The 18,955-nt window shown below is 39.9% G+C and overlaps 1 protein-coding gene across 1 annotated transcript in view; it reads left to right on the top strand.

The window, feature by feature from the left end:
- scfd2 (sec1 family domain containing 2) overlaps positions 1 to 18,955 on the top strand; it is a 101,933-nt gene that overhangs the window by 74,159 nt on the left and 8,819 nt on the right. The window contains exons 6-7 of the mRNA XM_022203034.2: positions 10,580 to 10,725; positions 16,363 to 16,497. Coding sequence (XP_022058726.2) covers positions 10,580 to 10,725; positions 16,363 to 16,497 — 281 coding nt within the window. The remainder of the gene's footprint in view (positions 1 to 10,579; positions 10,726 to 16,362; positions 16,498 to 18,955) is intronic.

Raw genomic sequence — 18,955 nt, 5'->3', positions numbered from 1 at the left:
TGGGCAGATGAGTTAAGCAGCAGCATTACCAGTCTGTCAAAGGAAGCTGTTTAACAGTGTAAAGTGCTAATTGCTGCTTCTTATGAGAAAATAAGTGCATTTCTTTACGCCACCTTGAAATTATATATTAAAAAAATCCTATATTTGGCTAAGGTGGAAAAGTTGATGTACTGATGAAAACAAATGTGACAAAGTGTAGTGAAAACTGACTCAGTGAATAAATTATGATGCAGTTAAAACGTGAAAAGTACCAGATCTTTGTGGAGCAATAAGGCGGCTGTAATGTTACTCAAATTTTTAAATGAAATACACATGTATTAATTAATTTGTATTAACTCAGATCCTACATTTCCATAATGTTCTCCACACGGTTTTTAATTGTTTATGTTTTCACTGACAGTTCTTTGGTTGCATCATTTTGTTTTCCCCTTATCTTCAGCACCTGAACGTTGAATTAGCATCAGCAATTATTTATTTTCATGCACATATCTCAATATTTGTGGGTGCATTGGATCAAACACAGTGCAAATAAATTTAGAAATTCTTGTGCAGATTTTCTACAATTTAAAAATGTTTCAATTAGTTTTACAACTGCGTGCAAGAATGAAAGGCTGGTGGCTTTCTCTACTGAAAGCAGGTCTTTCTGCAGACTATTGCTGCTAATACTGATTATTTTCACCATGGATTTATCTGTTGATTATTTCTGGAGCCATCAGTTAGTTGTTTGGTCTATAAAATGTCAGAAAATTGTAAAAGAAAATGTTGATCTGTGTTTCCCAAAGCCAAGATACTGTTCTCAAAAATCTTTTGTCCACAACCTAAATAAATAGATACTCAGTTTACTGTCACAGAGGGAGAGAGAAACCAGAAAGTACTTGTACTTAGAGTGCTGGAATCAGAGGAATTCTACTTTCTTTTTCTTTAAAAAAAAACAACAAAACTACTTATGCAGAAGATGTCCTCCTCCACAACACTAAGTGGAGCAGTAGAGCCTTCTGTAAATGGACATACCTTGTGCATTGTACACATGTTAATGTACAGTAATTTATCTGCATTTTATCTGATTTGTTTTCATTTTAGATATGCATTGATTTACTCTGTCTAGTCAATAGCTTCTCTTTCAGTGCACATGATGACGAACACTGACTCTAAATGGACTAGAATAACCATACTTAAGTCTATTGTAGTTCCTTAGAATCCAGTGTGTGTGTGTGTGTGTGTGTGTGTGTGTGTGTGTGTGTGTGTGAGAATTTCCTCAGTACATTTCTGCTTTACTTATGTAAGTCTCATGAGTGCGGAAGTGACTTCCTCCTGACCTAGAGATCACACAGTTGCCACGGTGACAGCTAGCATCATATAAGGGAAAAGGAGCATGACAGGCACACAATCCTGAAACTCGCCACTTCCGTCTCTCCTCTTTCATCCTGAGATACAGTAGTAAAGAGATTTTCCTGCGCTGCATTCCACACAGGATTATCATGTCTGATATAAACTGTAAAAATCTGTGCTTGGCTGCATGCCTTCTTCTCCCTCTACTTCTGTTTGTCTGTCTCCAAAAATCACGTCCTCTCATTCCATCCTCTGACCAGAATAGATCTTTTTTTTTTAATCAGGTTTGAAAATACGCTGGGATATTTATAAGTAGACTCGTTGTCTGCATTCCACTGATAAGTACAGAGTGATTAGTTTTGATTGTGGGGCCAGGCATAGATGGTGAGCTACTGCAGTGTTTTGAGGGTTGTTCAGGAAACGGACTGTTATGTTAATTTCTTTTTCCCTGTGTTCTTGACCAAAGAGCATATTTCCTGAAAGCAGAACACTGTGGCAACGGCAATGGATACAAATGCTTCCACATTTATTACTTCCACATTTCTCAGATTTTTCTTGCAGATTATTCACTCACATTGTTTATTCCGTCTCTCCTTGTTCACTTGTTCTGTTCTAGTAGAATATATGCTGGAGAGAAATCTCTCAGAAGTACACAGTAATTAATAAGCTGATCCTTCTAACAAGTATTTCTGTGTAGCGAAAGCCCAAATATTCAAAGACACAACGTTAAAACCACTGTTAGGTGAGGTGAATAACAATAGTTATCTTTTTACAGTGGTTCCTGGCAAAAGGTGGGAGAAATTAGGCAGTAAGAAACAATGAATTCTTGAAATTGATGTGTTGAAAGCAGGACAAATAGGCAAGCGTGGGAGTTTGAGTGTCTCTAAAATGGATGGTCTGTTGGGGTGTCCCAGGTATACAATGGTTATTCCCTATAAAAGTGGTCCGAGGAAGACAATTTGCTGGAGACCTTAACCTTGGCTATAGATAGAAAGGTGTCAGAACTCAAGATGTCCCAGTCAAGGTTATTTTTTTTGTTTTGTTTTTTTGTTTTTCTCCTGTTGAACCATGAGTCATTTACCAATTAGTCTCATTTAATTGTAGCCTAGCCGCGCTAGACCCATGTTCTGAAGACACAAGGGTCTAGGCACGCTCGACAAGGAGGGAGGCGGGCTAAAAGGTTGTCTTTCAAATCACTCTGCAGCAATTGGGTAGGTACACAACCAATCAGTGCAACGAATAGGCTGACGTAGTTCCTAGAGCGCCGGCGGATTGTGGCTAAGTCCCATTAGCTTCCCAACCAGCGGAGCCAACTGGTATATTAAGGATTTGCCATATCCCGTCGGCATAAGTCCAAATATGTCTTTTTTCTCAATGAAACACTTCAGTGCCGTCCTTTGTTTATCTTTCAAGTTGAATTTTAGCTTCAAATCTTTAAGGGCTGTGGCCAAAGCCGAGTCGAAAGATAACTGTTTATTGTGCGCCGGTTGTTTCTGTCAGAATCGTCGCGCCTCTGTCGTCACTTAGTTACGCCCGCCTTCTGACTCTACACTTTATGGTGATTCGTCCGGCCAGTTTTAGGAGAATCCAGCCTCGAGCCTTATGGAGGGTAACTAGACCCACCATGGCAGAGAATTAAATTCGTTGCCGTGGGTTGTCTAGCGCGGCTAGGCTAATTTAATTGTTGATTAGCTGTAATACCTGGTTGCACCAACAGGTGAACGCTCTTTCTGTCATAAGGACTTTAGTGACCAGGGGAAGCGGGTACTTCTGTAATGGAAAGTAAAGAGCATTGTGAGAGTTTAACTTGCAAAGGAGCACTGTGACAGACACTTCTATGAGGCTTACTGAGATCAGGCCAGTGAAAAAAGTGTTGCATTTGGAGAAGCTAGGTTAACACATTGTCTTTTCTGGCTTTTTTTTTTTTTAAATTACGTTTTCATGTGACGACAGATGTAAACAAAGAATTAGACCTAGGTATATGCTAATACTGATCAGCTGGAAATCCCTGTAATCTTAGGATAGGCTTTGAGACACTCCCAGCAGGAAGAAACAGTGTGTGAAAGCTTGCTGCATAGATGCAGACTAGTCAGACTGCCATATTGACTCTTCTCCACCTGCAATCAGTGAGAGGCAATGGAAGAAGGCAGCCCAGTGTAATAAATCACGTGGTCTCTTGCGTATTGTTCACCTGGGGAAAAGATGGCAGCAGGATGCACTTTAGGTAGAAGACAAACCGAAGTGACGCTATAAATGACGAAGAGTTTGTGGTGTTCACTTAGCCTTCCAAGTCCCACATCTCAAGCTGATCAACGATCAGTACGAGAACAATTAGTTAGATCAATAGAGGGCCCACTTCAAAGCTGGCAGGACCTAAATGATCTGCTGTTAACATCTTGATGCCCGATACCACAAAGTACCTTCAGTGGGATCTACATAGTATTAGGCAGGCAGTTTTAATTGTTAAGAGTGATCAATGTATCCTCCTGATTTAACTCTCCATAGTTCCTTCAGTGATTTGCATGTTTCATCATCATGAGAGTTAGCATCATAGTTCTGAGTCCGTCTTTTTGAGTCAACCCCTTCGTACACTGTTTTCCTGCTGTAATGACTCACTGGAGGGTTAAATGTGTATTAATCCATGATTGAATATAGCGTCCAAGAATTTCCTTCTGTTTGAGTAAGATTTGCTAAATAGTACAATAGCCAGCTGTTTAAGAAACTGTATTTTCCCTTTTTGAAATTATTACATATGCTTTGAAGTGAGTTTTAAAAGCTTCCATAATCAGCAGGAGCTAATGGATTTAAAGCTGCCACAGATGGAAGCTACAAGTCATTTGCTAACAATACTTGGAGCATAAACTAACACCTGCCTCATCTCTTTCTACCATCATGCATGTGTCTTTGGTGGGAAGGCTTGATATATGAAATGAAGTTCTGAGGCAGGCCAAACCACTTTTGATAGCATATTACACACTCCAAATAACATCGATCTAACTGCACAGATGAACATGCATGTTTTAGCTGTCACAGGTCTTTAAACGGCCACATACCGTCTCTCCTGGAGCTCTTAATTGTATTTTAATCTTTATCTATCTGTGTTTTTTAGGGATACATTCCTGCTTGGTGAGAACGTCACAGGTTATGCTCTCACCTCTCTTAGTAACTATTGCTCACCTCCGGCTCTGTTGGATCTAATTAAGAAACCCTTCAATCAACCGTTTCCTGTCTGGACTCTTATGGTTGTTTGTACCAGGACACAACTACATTTTCTCTCTCTTCCTAAGCTTTCTGTTTCTTAGCAGCATAGAGATTTTTTGTTTAGTTTTCTAAGCAGGTTTCTGATAGTCAGACTGACATGTTTCAACCAGTAAAGCCTTCGACAGACAAGTCAGTTGCACTCGGGTATGTTTGCGGAGCTATTCCATGACATGTACACCCATCACGTCCCATCATGTGTTTCAGTTTTACAAAAGCTGTAATCGTATAAAGACATGGCGTTATGCTAGAACACAGTCAGCTGGCTGTTGAATAAGCATTTATTAGCTACTTAATTTGAACAAACAGGAATTTAAGTCATATTTGCATGAGAGACATGTGACAGCGTCTGTTGTTGATAAGCTGAGTGGCGTGGCAGCGTCACGTGGGATGAATTCAGATGCAGGTGTTCAGCAGAACAGCCAAGCTGGATGTTCCTGCATCAGCACCAGGATCTGTGCTGTTACAGTTAACGCCGGGGAGAAATCTCATAAAAACACAGCAGAAATGAATACACTGGATCTTTTCACAACTATTTCCTGTGTAGCAAAGCCTGGTTTATCTCATAGAGCTCCGCTGTTGCATCATTGTGCTGGTTGTCATGTTCCATTAATACCATGAGAATTAGCTTGGTGCTGTGTTTTACCATAATGCCATATACACATTCCTGCAGCCATACTGACTCACTAGAGCACTGCATGTGTATTAATCCACAGCTGAAAATAGTCCCCAACAAATGTACTATAATCTCCTGTTTGAGTGAGATTTGCTGAAAACTTCCCCATTTTAGGGGACTGTTGTTTTTTTTTTTTAAACTGAGTAATTTTTTACAAACTTCCGTTTTCAGCAGGAACTAGTGTATTTGAGGCTGAGGGCCAGGGATAGAAACTTTGGAAAGACGGTGTAATCCGTTGTTGGTTTTACTTTTATTGTGGAACTTTTTAAGAATAATGAAAGCGCAGACTGATACCTTCCTTATCTTTATTTCCATTCACACACTTTTATGTGGTTTGAGCATTTGACACATGAGTCACAGTATATGCTTTGAAATTCTCCAAAAGGAAATGCAGAAGCAGGTCCAGCTAATCTGACAGAAAATCACAGACTATGGTCGCCTCGACCTGACACTGCTGTTATTTAAAGAATGATTATGTAAATTTTAACTGTCACAGGTCTTTAAATGGTAACACTGAGTCTTCAGCATTGTCTTCTCTCTCTGCGGCTCTGCATTTTATTTTTAATCCCTACCCAGCTCTATTCATTAGCAATAAATTCCTATGCAATCCTCTGTTTGGTTGGTTCCACCTTTTGAGCGTCACAGGTTACGCTTACACCTCCCTCAGTAACTATTGCTCACCTCCGGCTCTGTTAGATCTAATCAAGAAAACCCTCAATCAACCGTTTCCTGCCTGGGCTTATGGTTGTTTGTATCAGGACCAAACTGCATTCTCTGTCTCACTTATTTCTCGGTCTCTTAGCAGCGTAGAGTGCTGCTGAGTCAGTCTCAGGTATGACTTTGTAATTTTCTTAACAAGTTGATGATTGTCTGATTTGGCTGTTTCAGGAAGCAAATGCATAGACAGAAGTTGCACTCAGGTGTTGGCAGAGATATTTAAATGGTATATGCACACTCATCATTAGCCATCACGTGTCTCAGTTTTACGAGGGCTGTAATCACATAAAAACATGGAATTATGCTGGAGCGCAGTCATGTGGGTGTCAAGCATTTATTATTCACTCTATTTGAAGAAACTGGAATTCAACTCACATATGTGCGTGAGAGACATCAGACAGCGTGCGGCAATATAAATGTGGTGTGTTGGTGCTGATATGGTGGGTGGCATGGCAGCGTCGCGTGAGATGAATTCAGACGCAGGTGTTCAGTCTCACAGCCAAACTGGATGTTCCCGGATCAGCACCTGGTTCTGCCCCTGCTCAGGATCTGCAATGCCATGATCAACATCTCAACCACAGATTGCCTCAGGGGGGGCCTGCATCCAGCAGCCTGCCACGACCTCAGACCTAGCCCTGCTCCTGCGCTGTATGCTTTGGCAACAAGTCAACCGGCTCTCTCGCAGCAGACACGCAAGCCCTCGAACAGATTTCCACATCTCCCCCCACCTCGTCCTCGTATCCAGTCTGCTCCCATTCTAGCACAGATTCAGCAGACGGCTTGTGTCGGGTCATTCAGATTTACTGCATGTTGTATTTTCTTATTTTCTTTCATTCTTCATGCAGTATAAATGCCCAGACTCAAACATTCGTTGTTTGTTTTGTACGATGCTTTTCTCCTCTGCGGGTGTCTGGAAAGATAAGACCCACATCTGACTAAGTCTTCACGCTCCACTCAGTCAAATAGACCCGCTGTTTTAAAGTTTTCCTTTCAGCCAGGGTGATGCAGAAGAGTAAGCCAACGAGCCAGACACTTCACATTCCTGAAGACAGCAACTCAAAACAAAGACTGGCTTTGCTAAATTTGATATCATCTATATGGGAAGGGAAAGGACCTAGCAGAGAACGGAAAACACAGACTAAGTCCTGACAAAGTCAAGCTGTTCTCTGTGCGTTATCCAACTCTGCTGACATTGACATGTTCCTCAACATATATAATGTGCCAAATAAAATGAAGCAAAGCCTTTATTTATGCAGGTCAGTGTTATGAAAGTCTTCTTGAGGGGAGTGACAAAGTGGCCTCTACACTCTATCCATTTACAGTACAGTATGTAGCATGAAAAGTCGGTGTGGATAAAAAGAGATTTTTACCACATGTCCTGTGAATGTTAGGTCTTATCTGCAAAACTCACATATTACTCACATATTATATATGGATCTGCCCTTGCTTTCTTTCCAAGAGTAGAGCTATATGATATGTGAGTTCATATGTTGTTATGCAATCTGTGGGTCAGGAGCAATAATTGAGTTTCCGGGCTTTGAATGTAACCCTGTGGTTGTAGAAGTCATGCATAGCCTTTTGAGTCCGGTCTAATTAGTCTGAAGTGCCTGGTGATTCAAGCTACCTTTAAATGAGAGCAGGGCAAATGCTATTATGTGTTCCAGAGAAATGGAGATGGCCTAGTTTCATAGCACATTGTATAGTTTGCAATATATTCCATGACTAAATGTACTTTACTATTGTTGTTTTGGTCATTTACAGCAGCTGTAATTAATATTTTACGATAACAATGTATGAAATGACAATATCATAATAACATGACGTATTAAAGTAGCCACTCTAGTGATGACCCAACAAATAATGATTGTCTGAATCTGCATCTCCCCTAAACTCTCGAGATCCTTAGAATTTTAGCTCGATATCTAGATAAGCAGGCCCTGACACAGTGGGAGTGTTTAAGAGATTGAAAAGCGGAGTTGTAGAAAATCAGGAGGCATTGAAAGTAGGTTTGGAAAAATTCAGAACTTTGGAGACTGAGGCAGCCCAGAGAGAGGAGCTTGGGATGTTGGTGGAGAGTGGGCATGCAAGTGGGGGAATCTTAAAGAGACGAATGGCTAAAGATGAACTTGGTAGTTTGGCTGATGGCTATTAAGCAGAACAAGTAGGTTGGCATGCGAAGGGGGAATCTAGACACAAGAAAACACTGTTGGAATGGGAAGAATCTCACAGAGAACCAAGTAAACTCAGAAGGTTGACCTAGGAGCATTTAGCTAGCTGGGCAATAGAGGTTAAAAATATAACCTGAGAAAATCTTTCATTTCAGTCAATATCAGTAATTAATTGTGATTTTTAAGTGTCTACATCAATAAAGACAAGCAGAAATAATAAGTAATTTTGAATCTAACAACTTTAGATTATTTATATAGTTATACCACAATGACTAACGCACAAATGCATACAATCACACACAAGAAATACGAATAAAGGACTGTTATCATATTGACAGACAATACATAAGGTATGCAGTTAAAACCTAGAGGTGCATGCATAGCAACCAGGTTAAGGTCCCAAGTGGGCTGGACCAGGTATCACCACTGCAGACACTGGTTCATGGCTGTTTCTGGACTATGAAACCACCAGTTGCAGTGGATGGCAAGAGGCTACTCATGCACACTGGAAGCCACTGAGGAGAATAATGGAGATTAGCATGCTTTATTACCAAAGGATATGATATAAACCAGAGAGGGAGCATGCTTTGGGTTTATTGTTTGCTTTCATGGCAGTTTACATCTAATTCATTCAAGTGAAACTATTCAACCTTCTGTTGAACTGTTTTCTTATTGCTAGTGAATATGAAATGTGTGTATAGCTCGTGTTTTCGTCCAGGTCTATGACAGAACGGTCTCTCGAATAAGGAGTTTGAATAGTCAGGGTTGACACATGTGCTGCAGGATTTTTGAGGACATGATGAGCAGGAGTGCTGTAGCTGCAGGTCACACAGGAGCAGGAGGATTAACCAAAGACACGTAAGAACAGACACACAGGGACAGATGAAGAAGGGCGAAGAACCAACGACGCTGGGAGCATGGCAAGAACTTTTACTCTGGTGGCCGTCATGTCATTTTTAGCTGTAGCAAGGAGCTTTTTTCCAACAGAAAAACATAAAAACAGGAAAAACATACTCATTATGGGCTATCTGCTTAGTGCCAAACAGCAGACAGACACAGTTAGACAGAAACTAGCTGGAGAAAACTGGAGCAAAGGCCCAGATCAGTGAAGAGGAGGTAGGCATGAAAAAGACCTTGAACTTGTAGGTGAGCAGAAACACAACTTCATATGTATAGCGATGTCGCTAATTGATAGATTCATATAATGGCAAGCAGGTGTCTGTTTAAGTTCTCCATATCAGCTTTTCTGCTGATACTCATATGTAAGTGTTTTATTTACTGCCCATAGTGAACAGTTATTTCAATTTCAAGCAAATTGAAAAATATATAGAAACTGGCAGAGCTCTATGCAGGATGCAAAATATATTTCACACAATTCGTGCAATCAGCATCCAGTTCATTTAAAGGGTCCACGTGAACCCTGGTGTCTTTGTGCAGATGACAAATGTTACAGCACACAGACCTTTGCAGCCATTAAGATGCTAAAGCTTTGCTGTGCATCAAATGTCCTTGGTCTGGAACAGCGCTTAGTTGGATGACACATAGCAAAATACGATCCACATGAATGCAGGACCCAAGGTTTCCCAGCAAAACGTTGCTTTGTAACAAGAGGATAAGATATCTCGCCTGTCGCTGGTTTTAATGCTGTGAGTGATCAGTGTGTGAAAAGCACCAGTTTATGCTTCAATATGTGCTTGTGCGTCATGAATGTGAGTGTGGTGGGTTGATTCAGTTCTCAGGTTAGTATTTTCTAAAGCACAGCTAACCTTGCTAAAAGAAGGCAGCCACATTCCTGGGCAGTGCCAGGGGGAAGTGCAGGTGCCAGTCGAGCTACTTTGCCAACAGCGCTGTAAACCGTCATCTTGTCTACCATCCTCCCTGCTTCCTTCACTGTGACCTCTCATATCCCCTCAGTTTACCTCTTTTTATTATGCCTTACTGCCCAACTCTTTGCCTGCCACCGCCTCTCCTCTTTTATCTTGTGCTCTGTCATTTCAGATTTATTTCCCAGCAAGTCTTTGCTTCCTTGCGCAGTTCTTCAGAAAGGAGGGGACATTAACTTTTGATTAGACTGCAGTGCTTTCGACTCAAATAAAGGAGCTCTTGTCCTCTTGCTCCCATGCATTTACCTTGATAATTGGTTTCAGTGCACACCCAGCTGAGAAAATTACCCACAAAAAGGCAACATGCTAGAATTCTGGCCAATTGCTTTTGCAGATACAAGCTTTTCTTGCACATTTAGGTTTCTTTAGCCTACTTTCGAAGCAGCATGTGGTCCGATTCTTTTTTAGAAAATTTCAAACAGTTTCTTTCACAAATGCTAAGAATTGCACACTGATTTCCTATTATGTCACACTACGGCTATATTTTGGTTTGTAACTGTCTTTTCAATTGGAAAGTGTACATGTTTATGTGTGTTTTGTTGTATTAGGTTGTGCAAACCCTGCGGAGCTGACCACAGAGCGAGCCCATTCTACAGTACAGAAGATGTTCGAAACCCTTCGAGGTTTGAGCCACACCAGAGACAACCTGAAGCAGCTGCGCTCCGTCTACACTGCCAGTGACGGGGTTCACCAGGTGAGAGACACAAAACACACACACACTTTTTGTTGCTAGGCTGGTTTGCTTTGCAGAGGACGCTCATATATTAACTATGACCCACTAACACAGCCACAGTGACGTGACGGTGTTCTCCAGCAGACTTAAAAACAAAAGAATGTTTAGTCAAAATTGTCTCATAAGGTGCTTTGTTTTTTATTTTCTTCTACTGTGCGCTCCTTCTGTGGCAGTAACACAGGTACAGATTTAGCAGAGGCCCTCTGACCTTCGCTGCCTTTGTTCCTCTCCGGTTTACGTCACAGAAGCATACAGCACAGAGAGGGAGTTCACTTTAAGAGCCTCTTCACACTCGTCTGTGTCTTGTAGCTTATGTAACCGACACAGACCTCTCTGACTGGCTTTGTCCTCATGAAAAGCTCCAGCCTTTTGGGATACATAGTCAAGGGTAGCGGCTTCATCACTGCTGTCCTTTGCTGTGTTGAGGCAGCTTTTGCAGAAAATTATAGACCAGGACCTTAAAGGTTAGCCCATGAAAGTTTTGATTTCATAATTTTGTCTCTTGGCCAAAAATATGGTCATAAATAAAAAGAAGCTGACAGCTGAGTGAAACATTCTTGGAACTAGAATAGAACTTCAGCAAAAGCTTTGCAGTCTTTGTATCTTTCAGTTCTTTTTATATTCAGTTGAAAATCCAATATCTGAAATGAAAACACAATTTGGAATTTCATTAATTATTCATGAATGAAGCACAGAAAAACGTGTAAAAGCTTGTTTTTCTTTCTCTCAATTGAAGCAAAGTCCAAAATAGAAGATCAAAAAGAGGCCACAGACTGAGTTAGATTTTCTTTTAAATTCTATTCTAATTTTTCTGAGTCTATTTGTGCTTGTGTGATTGCGCACAGGACAATAAGAAATGGAGGGCAAGGTTCAGATGGGGAGGATGGTAAATCTGGGACGTGCTAACTATTCTCACTAGCTAAATATCAGCGCCCACATTCTGACCTTTTTCAGCAAATTAATGAAAGTCTCACATGCCCCCAGAATGCGTCTTCGTTTTTCAGCTCAAAATACTGTAAATATTGTACTGAACTGGCTGTTTTAGTATCTGTAACTTCAAATATAGCTTAGCTGCTGCTGTCCAGTTCCCATTCAGGAAGAAGAGTCTCTATGACTGACAGGACGGCACTCAGCAGCAGACACAGGCATGAATAAGTGCACGAGACAAAGACATTCTAGACATCCCCTTCTGACTTTGTCTCCGAGTGAGCATCTGACATGGAAATAACACCTAAACTGTTATTTTTTGTCTCCTCTATGTGGTGAGTTTGTCAGACAAAGTTGCGATTATAAAATCTAGATTGTAGTGTTGCAGAGGAGCAGATTGTGAAATTACACTGAAGTGACTTCAAGTTAACATGTTTTCTTAATGTAGTCTTAATAGCTCCTTTACAGTTTACAGTCACTATTAGGTGCTCATTCTACTGTCTGACAACAGGAACAGTAATATATATAAAATATAAATGAGGACAATTGGGAATTGGACTGTATGAAAATTCAGTATATATGAGCACAGAGAGCAGGAGAGAAGCAAACACAGTTCAATCACAGCTGAGTTTGTGTCACTGTAGCACAACAGATGACATGAAAACACAGTAACCCACCTAGTCCTTGTTTATTGGTTTGACATCGCTATTAAAATTTACACCGTCTCCAAATGTCCCACGACATTACAGTTTCCACGTAGTGCTGACATGCAAGCAAACAGTTAAAGCTAATGATGGCCTATGAACACAAAGAATTTTCTGATACTTGTGATGATATTGCCATCAAAATTTAAAGCTATTCAATTCAGTTCCTCAGATACTGGGAGTGCATAAAGACTCTTGCATCCAAAAGTAGAATATTTGGTGACCTTTGATGACAGCTGAGATATTTTAGGGTTAGCAGAAGGGGCTCTAAAAAGTAAATAAACCTGAGCTAAGGCAGCCACTCATTCTGATTACCTCTGCTAGAAGCAGCAGGCAACAAGATGGTGGGATTATGCAGATTTTTAACTTGATGGTTAGTGGTTCCTCAGCTTCGATGCAGAAACTGAATAAAATTCTGGGACCTAGTTGATGGGAGGAGGCCAGAGGAACGGCAGTTGTAAATGTTTTCATATTTTCACTGCTTTTATTTAATACTTACAAGTTTGTAAGGCATACAAAACACAATCAAAGTGAGTTTAATTTTACCATATAGGACCTTTATTTTTTTGAACCAGGTCACAGAATATAATCTGTTTTCATTACAGCTGTCTTGTATTCAAGAGAGTGTGTTTCACTGATTTATTCATGGCTAGAAACTGCAATAGATTTAGTATTTTGAGTGAACTAACCCTTATTAACAAAAATGAAAGCACTTTTTGGTCTGGTGGTTTACGTGAAATGCACAGTTACATATTCATTTCATTTTTAACTTGTTTTCTCTGCTCTGTGTTTTTCATTTTGCCTCCATGCTGTTTTGGAGCACTAATTCGTTGATCTACCTCGATGCCAATAAAACTCGTGGGGGAACCTGATCCTCGCATGTGAGGGGGTGTGTGTCCATGCACATGTTTGTGTGTGCAGAGGAATATTTAAGCAGTGGCATTATCATATGATTAATTCTAACATTGTTTTAATCATGTGGGTGTTTTGAGGCGGTGATTTAATGGGATTACTTTTAGCTTTTTTGGAAATCAAATGAAAATGAAAGGTGCGTGACCGTGAGTTAGAGTTGTTGTTTATGCCTGTGATACTGCTGTGTATGAGCGCGGTGTTTAGCTGGAGGTGAATCATTACTGTGTTTACTCCAAGGTTAGTTTGTGAAGGATGAGCCATGCAGCAAACTAATGCTTGGTGGAGGTATATGTTAGTTTATGTAATTCTGATTGCAGGATTTCCACAAGCCTAATTTGGGTTCTGCTCCGGGACTAGAGGAGTGGGAGGTTGTGAGGAATCAGTGAAGAATGATACATAAAAAGGATGCTTGTGGGCAGAAACGCCTGCAGACATGAGCATGGACAACATCATGTGTGTAGGTGTGTGTGTTTGAAATGCTTGAATCAACAGATTGGTAGAGTTGTGCTCGTCTGAATGTGTTTCTTTGGCAACATCCAAATAATCAGGTGCGGTCCTTATGTGGTTCATATTTTGGCCTTGATGTGTCACTATCTTTAGCCTCATGTAAAAAGATGAACGTTTTCCATCGTTGCAGCACTGGAACATATTCAGCATGTTTATTTAGACTTGTGCTATTCAGAGTATTCAAATAAAGCTCTGCCAAGTCTTATCTGGATCTTTATTGTTCTCTGAGACAGCAAACTTGACTCCTAAGAAAAAAAACATCTGCCTTGCATTCTTCATCCGCGAGCTTAGAGGACTATAAATGGTACATTTTTTTCCTGTGTAGCAGGGCGGAAAAAGTCTCCGTTACCATTAAAGATATTTTTTTTTGTCGTGGATCACATTGTAAGAACATTCGAAGGTATTAATGAGGTCTCACTTGTGGTTCTGCGGTCGTTCATTCAACAAAGCACATGCGTTTCACTGAAACTCCAGCATTTCTCTATCAAAGTAAGTGGGGAAGAAGTGAACTGTAGGGTGTAAGAAAACGAGGCTGTTCAAACCTATGGAAAAGTGGGCCAGGTGCCTGTTATGGAGCAGCAGGTTATGTCATATGTTGCTGTCAATGTGTTTGTGTTCAGAGGATCAAGATTTTTCATCAGCGCATAAACACACTCTTGTCCTCAGATGGACGTTGATGTGTTTACCAAAATTCACAGTCAGTCAGCCAGTTGTTGTAGAGACATTTCACAACTACTTTCTGTTGCAAAAATAATCCTGGCTGACACTAATAACTAAGGCTGGAGTAAACAAAAAAAAATGTAGTGACTAAAACTGTCAGAGAATCAGCAGCATCCCTAACATGAAGAGGTGCATCAAAATACATCTTAGCTGTGCTATACAACTGGCCATACATGAAGGAGATTCTGCTGTTCTGCTGTTCGTCTAGAATGATAGTGCTTATGTTGGTATTAACTTTGATAAATACTCATATATGTTTTAGTGATGTATTTTTAGATGGTAGAACCCAGGGAAGCAAACACTAATGGGGAACATAAAGCATTTAAATGGCAAGAAAGCACCTTTGAGATTTATTAATAAACCACTTTAATCCAAATGGTTGTTTTTGTACACAGTGTAAATTGTTGGTTGTAATTATACACAGTTTATACATAGACTGCTTGATCATCAGTTGACTCATTCTTTCAGGTGTTCAGTCTGTTTGTCGTAGTTTTGAAAGCATCAGTGACCTGATTTTTTTTTTATACATCCTTGTCCAAATGATTTTTTTCTCTAACAAACACATCAGTTTTGCTTTGTGAATACTATACATCTACCACAGAGCAAATCGCTACACTCGGCCTAATTTCTTCCACATCTGCACCCGCTTAAACTAAACAAACAACTGTACCTGCTCTTCATTAAAGTGGTCTCAGGGGGAGGAAATCTGCCACAGTACACTGAGTACACCATGCCTGTTGGTCTTTTTAGCCTAAATTAATTCTAAATAAAACTTTAAAACTGGGATTTGCAGCATATTAAATCATTTTAACCTCATTATTTTAAACTTTAATTATATGAGCTGAGTCAGAGCAGAGCAGAGCAACCATAGTCATATGATTTCTGAAAATAGAACTACATTATCTTGTGATCTGAGCTAAAAAAAAAAAACTAAGTTGTCCTGCCATTTTTAGATAATTTACCATGTTGGTTGGTGAACTGTGATGTACAAATTACTGTACATCACAGCTCAACTTTTTTGGCCATCTGTTTGATCAAAATGAAGTCACGCCATTGACTTGTTTGACAGAAGTTCAATTAGTTTGGAGCTGATTCAGAGTAAATGTTAAAAAAATAAATAAATTTAGTTGACTCCATTAGGTTGTCCAAGCTTCCTAAAACATGGCATTGTTCACAGATTCTTCCCACCATCCAAAGTAATGGAAAAGTCTTTAAATCTTATTGATGTAGCACTTCAGTCCTTATGAAAATAACACCACCAATTATCCGACCAATAGGAATCAACCAAGAGACAGTGGATAAAAACAATAAGTACAAGTTACCAACACTCTTTAACATTGCAGTAATATCCCATTATCTTTTCTGGGCGTTTTGATCATTACATAATTGTGGTTTGCATTATTCTGGCAGGGGTTCGTTTTACATTTGGTTTATCACCTTTATCACCCAATCATGATTGAACTAGGTGCTATTTTTAGGCAAATCTAACAGTGCAGGATTCTTTTATCAGTGTTTAAGCTCTTCATCCCATAGTGACTCAATAGGCAGCAGCCTGTTTGTTTGAGCAGAGCTCCTTCTAACTCCACCGTCTCACACCCACAGCCGTTCACACAAACATGTAGAGGCTAAAAGCAGGCCACAGCATGGAAAACAAACAGCAGCAACAGTTCATCAATTACCAATCTGAACACACATAATCAGGCTGTTACAGCAGAATCTCACCCTTCACCCATCTCTCTATATAAAAACAAAATTGTGTTGTAGAAAGCGATTGTTAGCTAACAACAGAAACAGCCGCGATTATGTGTTTCATGTTTATGTCTTGCAGGCCACATACCGTCCTTTTCTGCGGCAGATCCTGGAGGAAGTCTTCCACCCCGACCGACTTGAATGTCCCGACATCGAGCACATGTCTGGGGGCCTCACAGACCTGCTGAAGACCGGCTTCAGCATGTTCATGAAGGTTAGACGACGTTCATAAATAAATACGTTTGGGTTCAGCTGCGTCACATCTTGCAACTACCTGCTGTAGACAGAAGAAGTGCTATCTTCTACTGCTTCAAAATGACCTTATCTCAGTTTGCTCAGTAAACTTCCCATGTCTGAACATTCAGTGTGGTTTGTTTGCACTTGCAGGACAAATAATCAAAATCCTTAGCATTTCAGTCTGTATTTTCTACACTAAGGTCAATCTGATTTTTATCTTCATGCCAACCAGTTAGAAAACAGTCATGGTCAAGAGTATTTTCATATCCACCAACCAGTAAACCTCCAAAAAGGATACATTTCTATTTTAACAGCTGGTTTGGTTTGGTAAACCAGGGAAAGACACTCCTCTTAGAAATAATGTCTGTTTTCCTTTAAAGATCTATGTTTTTTTTTTATATTAATATAATATGTAGACAAGAAATATGCTTCAGTGATCAAATTTAGAGTGAAATTGAATCAAATTTTGCCATGACCAGCACAGGTGTGCTTATCAATTTGTGTCCGCCAAACACTTCTTTGTTTGCCCGTTTATGCTATTGCTTTTCAATATAACTGGTCAAGGAGAGGCACTATTGGTGTGAAGAAAAAAGTTCTTGTCCCGAAAAATCCAGAAGAAATTTCCATTGACTTACCCACAAAAAACTTAAGTGCTCAATTAACATCTACATAATGGCAAAGACCTCTCTGCACCAAGCACAAAACCTTTATCGCCCATAGAAATATAGAATTTTATTATTGGTTCAGTTCCTGGCAACTATGGGTGACATAACATGAAATTGTGCACCCTTGATCAGGATCCGTGTTGCAAAGGTAAGCCAATGTGTAACAGTAAGCTGCCACAGCTGCAGGACTTTGGTGACCAGTTGTCGAAAATCTGTACATGATGTTGAAAAGCAAAATTATGTAATGCTTATATAATCAACCATAGATTATATTTTGTATGAAAATCTATTTTAATGCATATAAGATCATTGTAAATGTTAAATATATATGTTCCAAACGTGTAAGATGAGTTATATGCCAAAAAAGAAGTCATGCAGCTATGGAATTAAAAGCTGATCTAAGCACAAAGATTATTAGCTAAACTGAGATTATAAAGCAGCAGTGACCTCAAGTTTGAATCTGAATGAGGTGCCTTCAAAAGCAAGGAGGCAGCTCACAGTTAAAGCTACATCAGGTCACAGCTTCAGAGAATCACATTTACTTTTGAGGCAAATCATAATCCTCAGATGACACCAGCTCGCTGTGAGGTTCAGGTTCATGAGCATAGCAGGATCAGAATGCAATACCAAGCTCTAATACACAGCCACTTCATAGGTTTATCAAGTAACTCCAATCTGGTAATGCTTTCCCCAAAACGTAATTTTCTATTTAAAAATTTGTTATATTCAGAGCGTCTTCACATTGGAACAAACTGTCGCACGCGATCAGCATTTCAAACATGAGGAAATTCATAAAAATACGTCTTAGCTCTGCTATAGACTGATGCCAGTTTGTTGGTATTACCTTTGCTTGTTATTTAGGAAGAGATTGATACGTTTTGGTGATTTATTTTCAGATTGTGGAGCTCAGGGTAGCAAATGGGATCCCGATAAACAAAGAGAAGCAGAAAGTATTTCAATGACAAGAAAATGTATTTTTTACCTAATAAACCATTTTAGCACCAATTCAACCTTTAAAACTCATGTCGTTGGATTCGTAGAGCTTGTAGACTGTTGGTTGTAATTAACACGATTTATACACAGACTGCTTGAGCATTAGTTGACTCATTCTTTCAATTGTTCTTGTTTGGTGTTGTTTTGTTTCCCAAAGTTTTGAAAGCAGCAAAAGACCTAGTGACCTGATTTTTTTGGGTTATATTCGTTCCTTATCCATATTATTTTATTTCTCAAACAAACATGTAATTTTTTCTTTGTGAATAACCTTCAGCTGCCACAGAGCAAATCGCTATACTCAGTCTAATTTTTCCACATCTGCTCTTGCTTAAACTGATGATTACCCAGAGGGTGGAATTAGGCAGGTTGTGTAACTGTGGCCTGGTTTTACACAAATTCAAAAACTTGGCCCATGAACCACTAACTCAGACAGACTCAGCCTATAAACCTGAACCCGGAGTGTTCCACCGGAGCACAGTGCACACCCTTTATGCAATAAAACACTCCTATAAAGCTTCTATTTTTAACAACAGAGCCTACTGTGAACTCTGCGGTTTGTATAATTAAGCACAGTGGACGCTGCTGTCTGGATTATGACTGACTGAAAGACAACACAGCGTTGCTTCAAACTGCCATCTTAAACAGTCTGCACCCAAATAGTTTGTGTCAGGTTTAGACTTTGTATTAACAGAGTTGCAGCCATATTGGAGATCTGTCTCCTGTTCCTTCGAGTCAGTTCAGCGGTAGTTCTGCTGTATAACCAACACCAGAAGAAGT

The sequence above is a fragment of the Acanthochromis polyacanthus genome, chromosome 4, assembly GCF_021347895.1.
Source record: "Acanthochromis polyacanthus isolate Apoly-LR-REF ecotype Palm Island chromosome 4, KAUST_Apoly_ChrSc, whole genome shotgun sequence".
Lineage (NCBI taxonomy): Eukaryota > Metazoa > Chordata > Actinopteri > Pomacentridae > Acanthochromis > Acanthochromis polyacanthus.
Note: the sequence above shows the minus strand (reverse complement) of the source record. Positions and strands in the feature narration are given on the sequence as shown.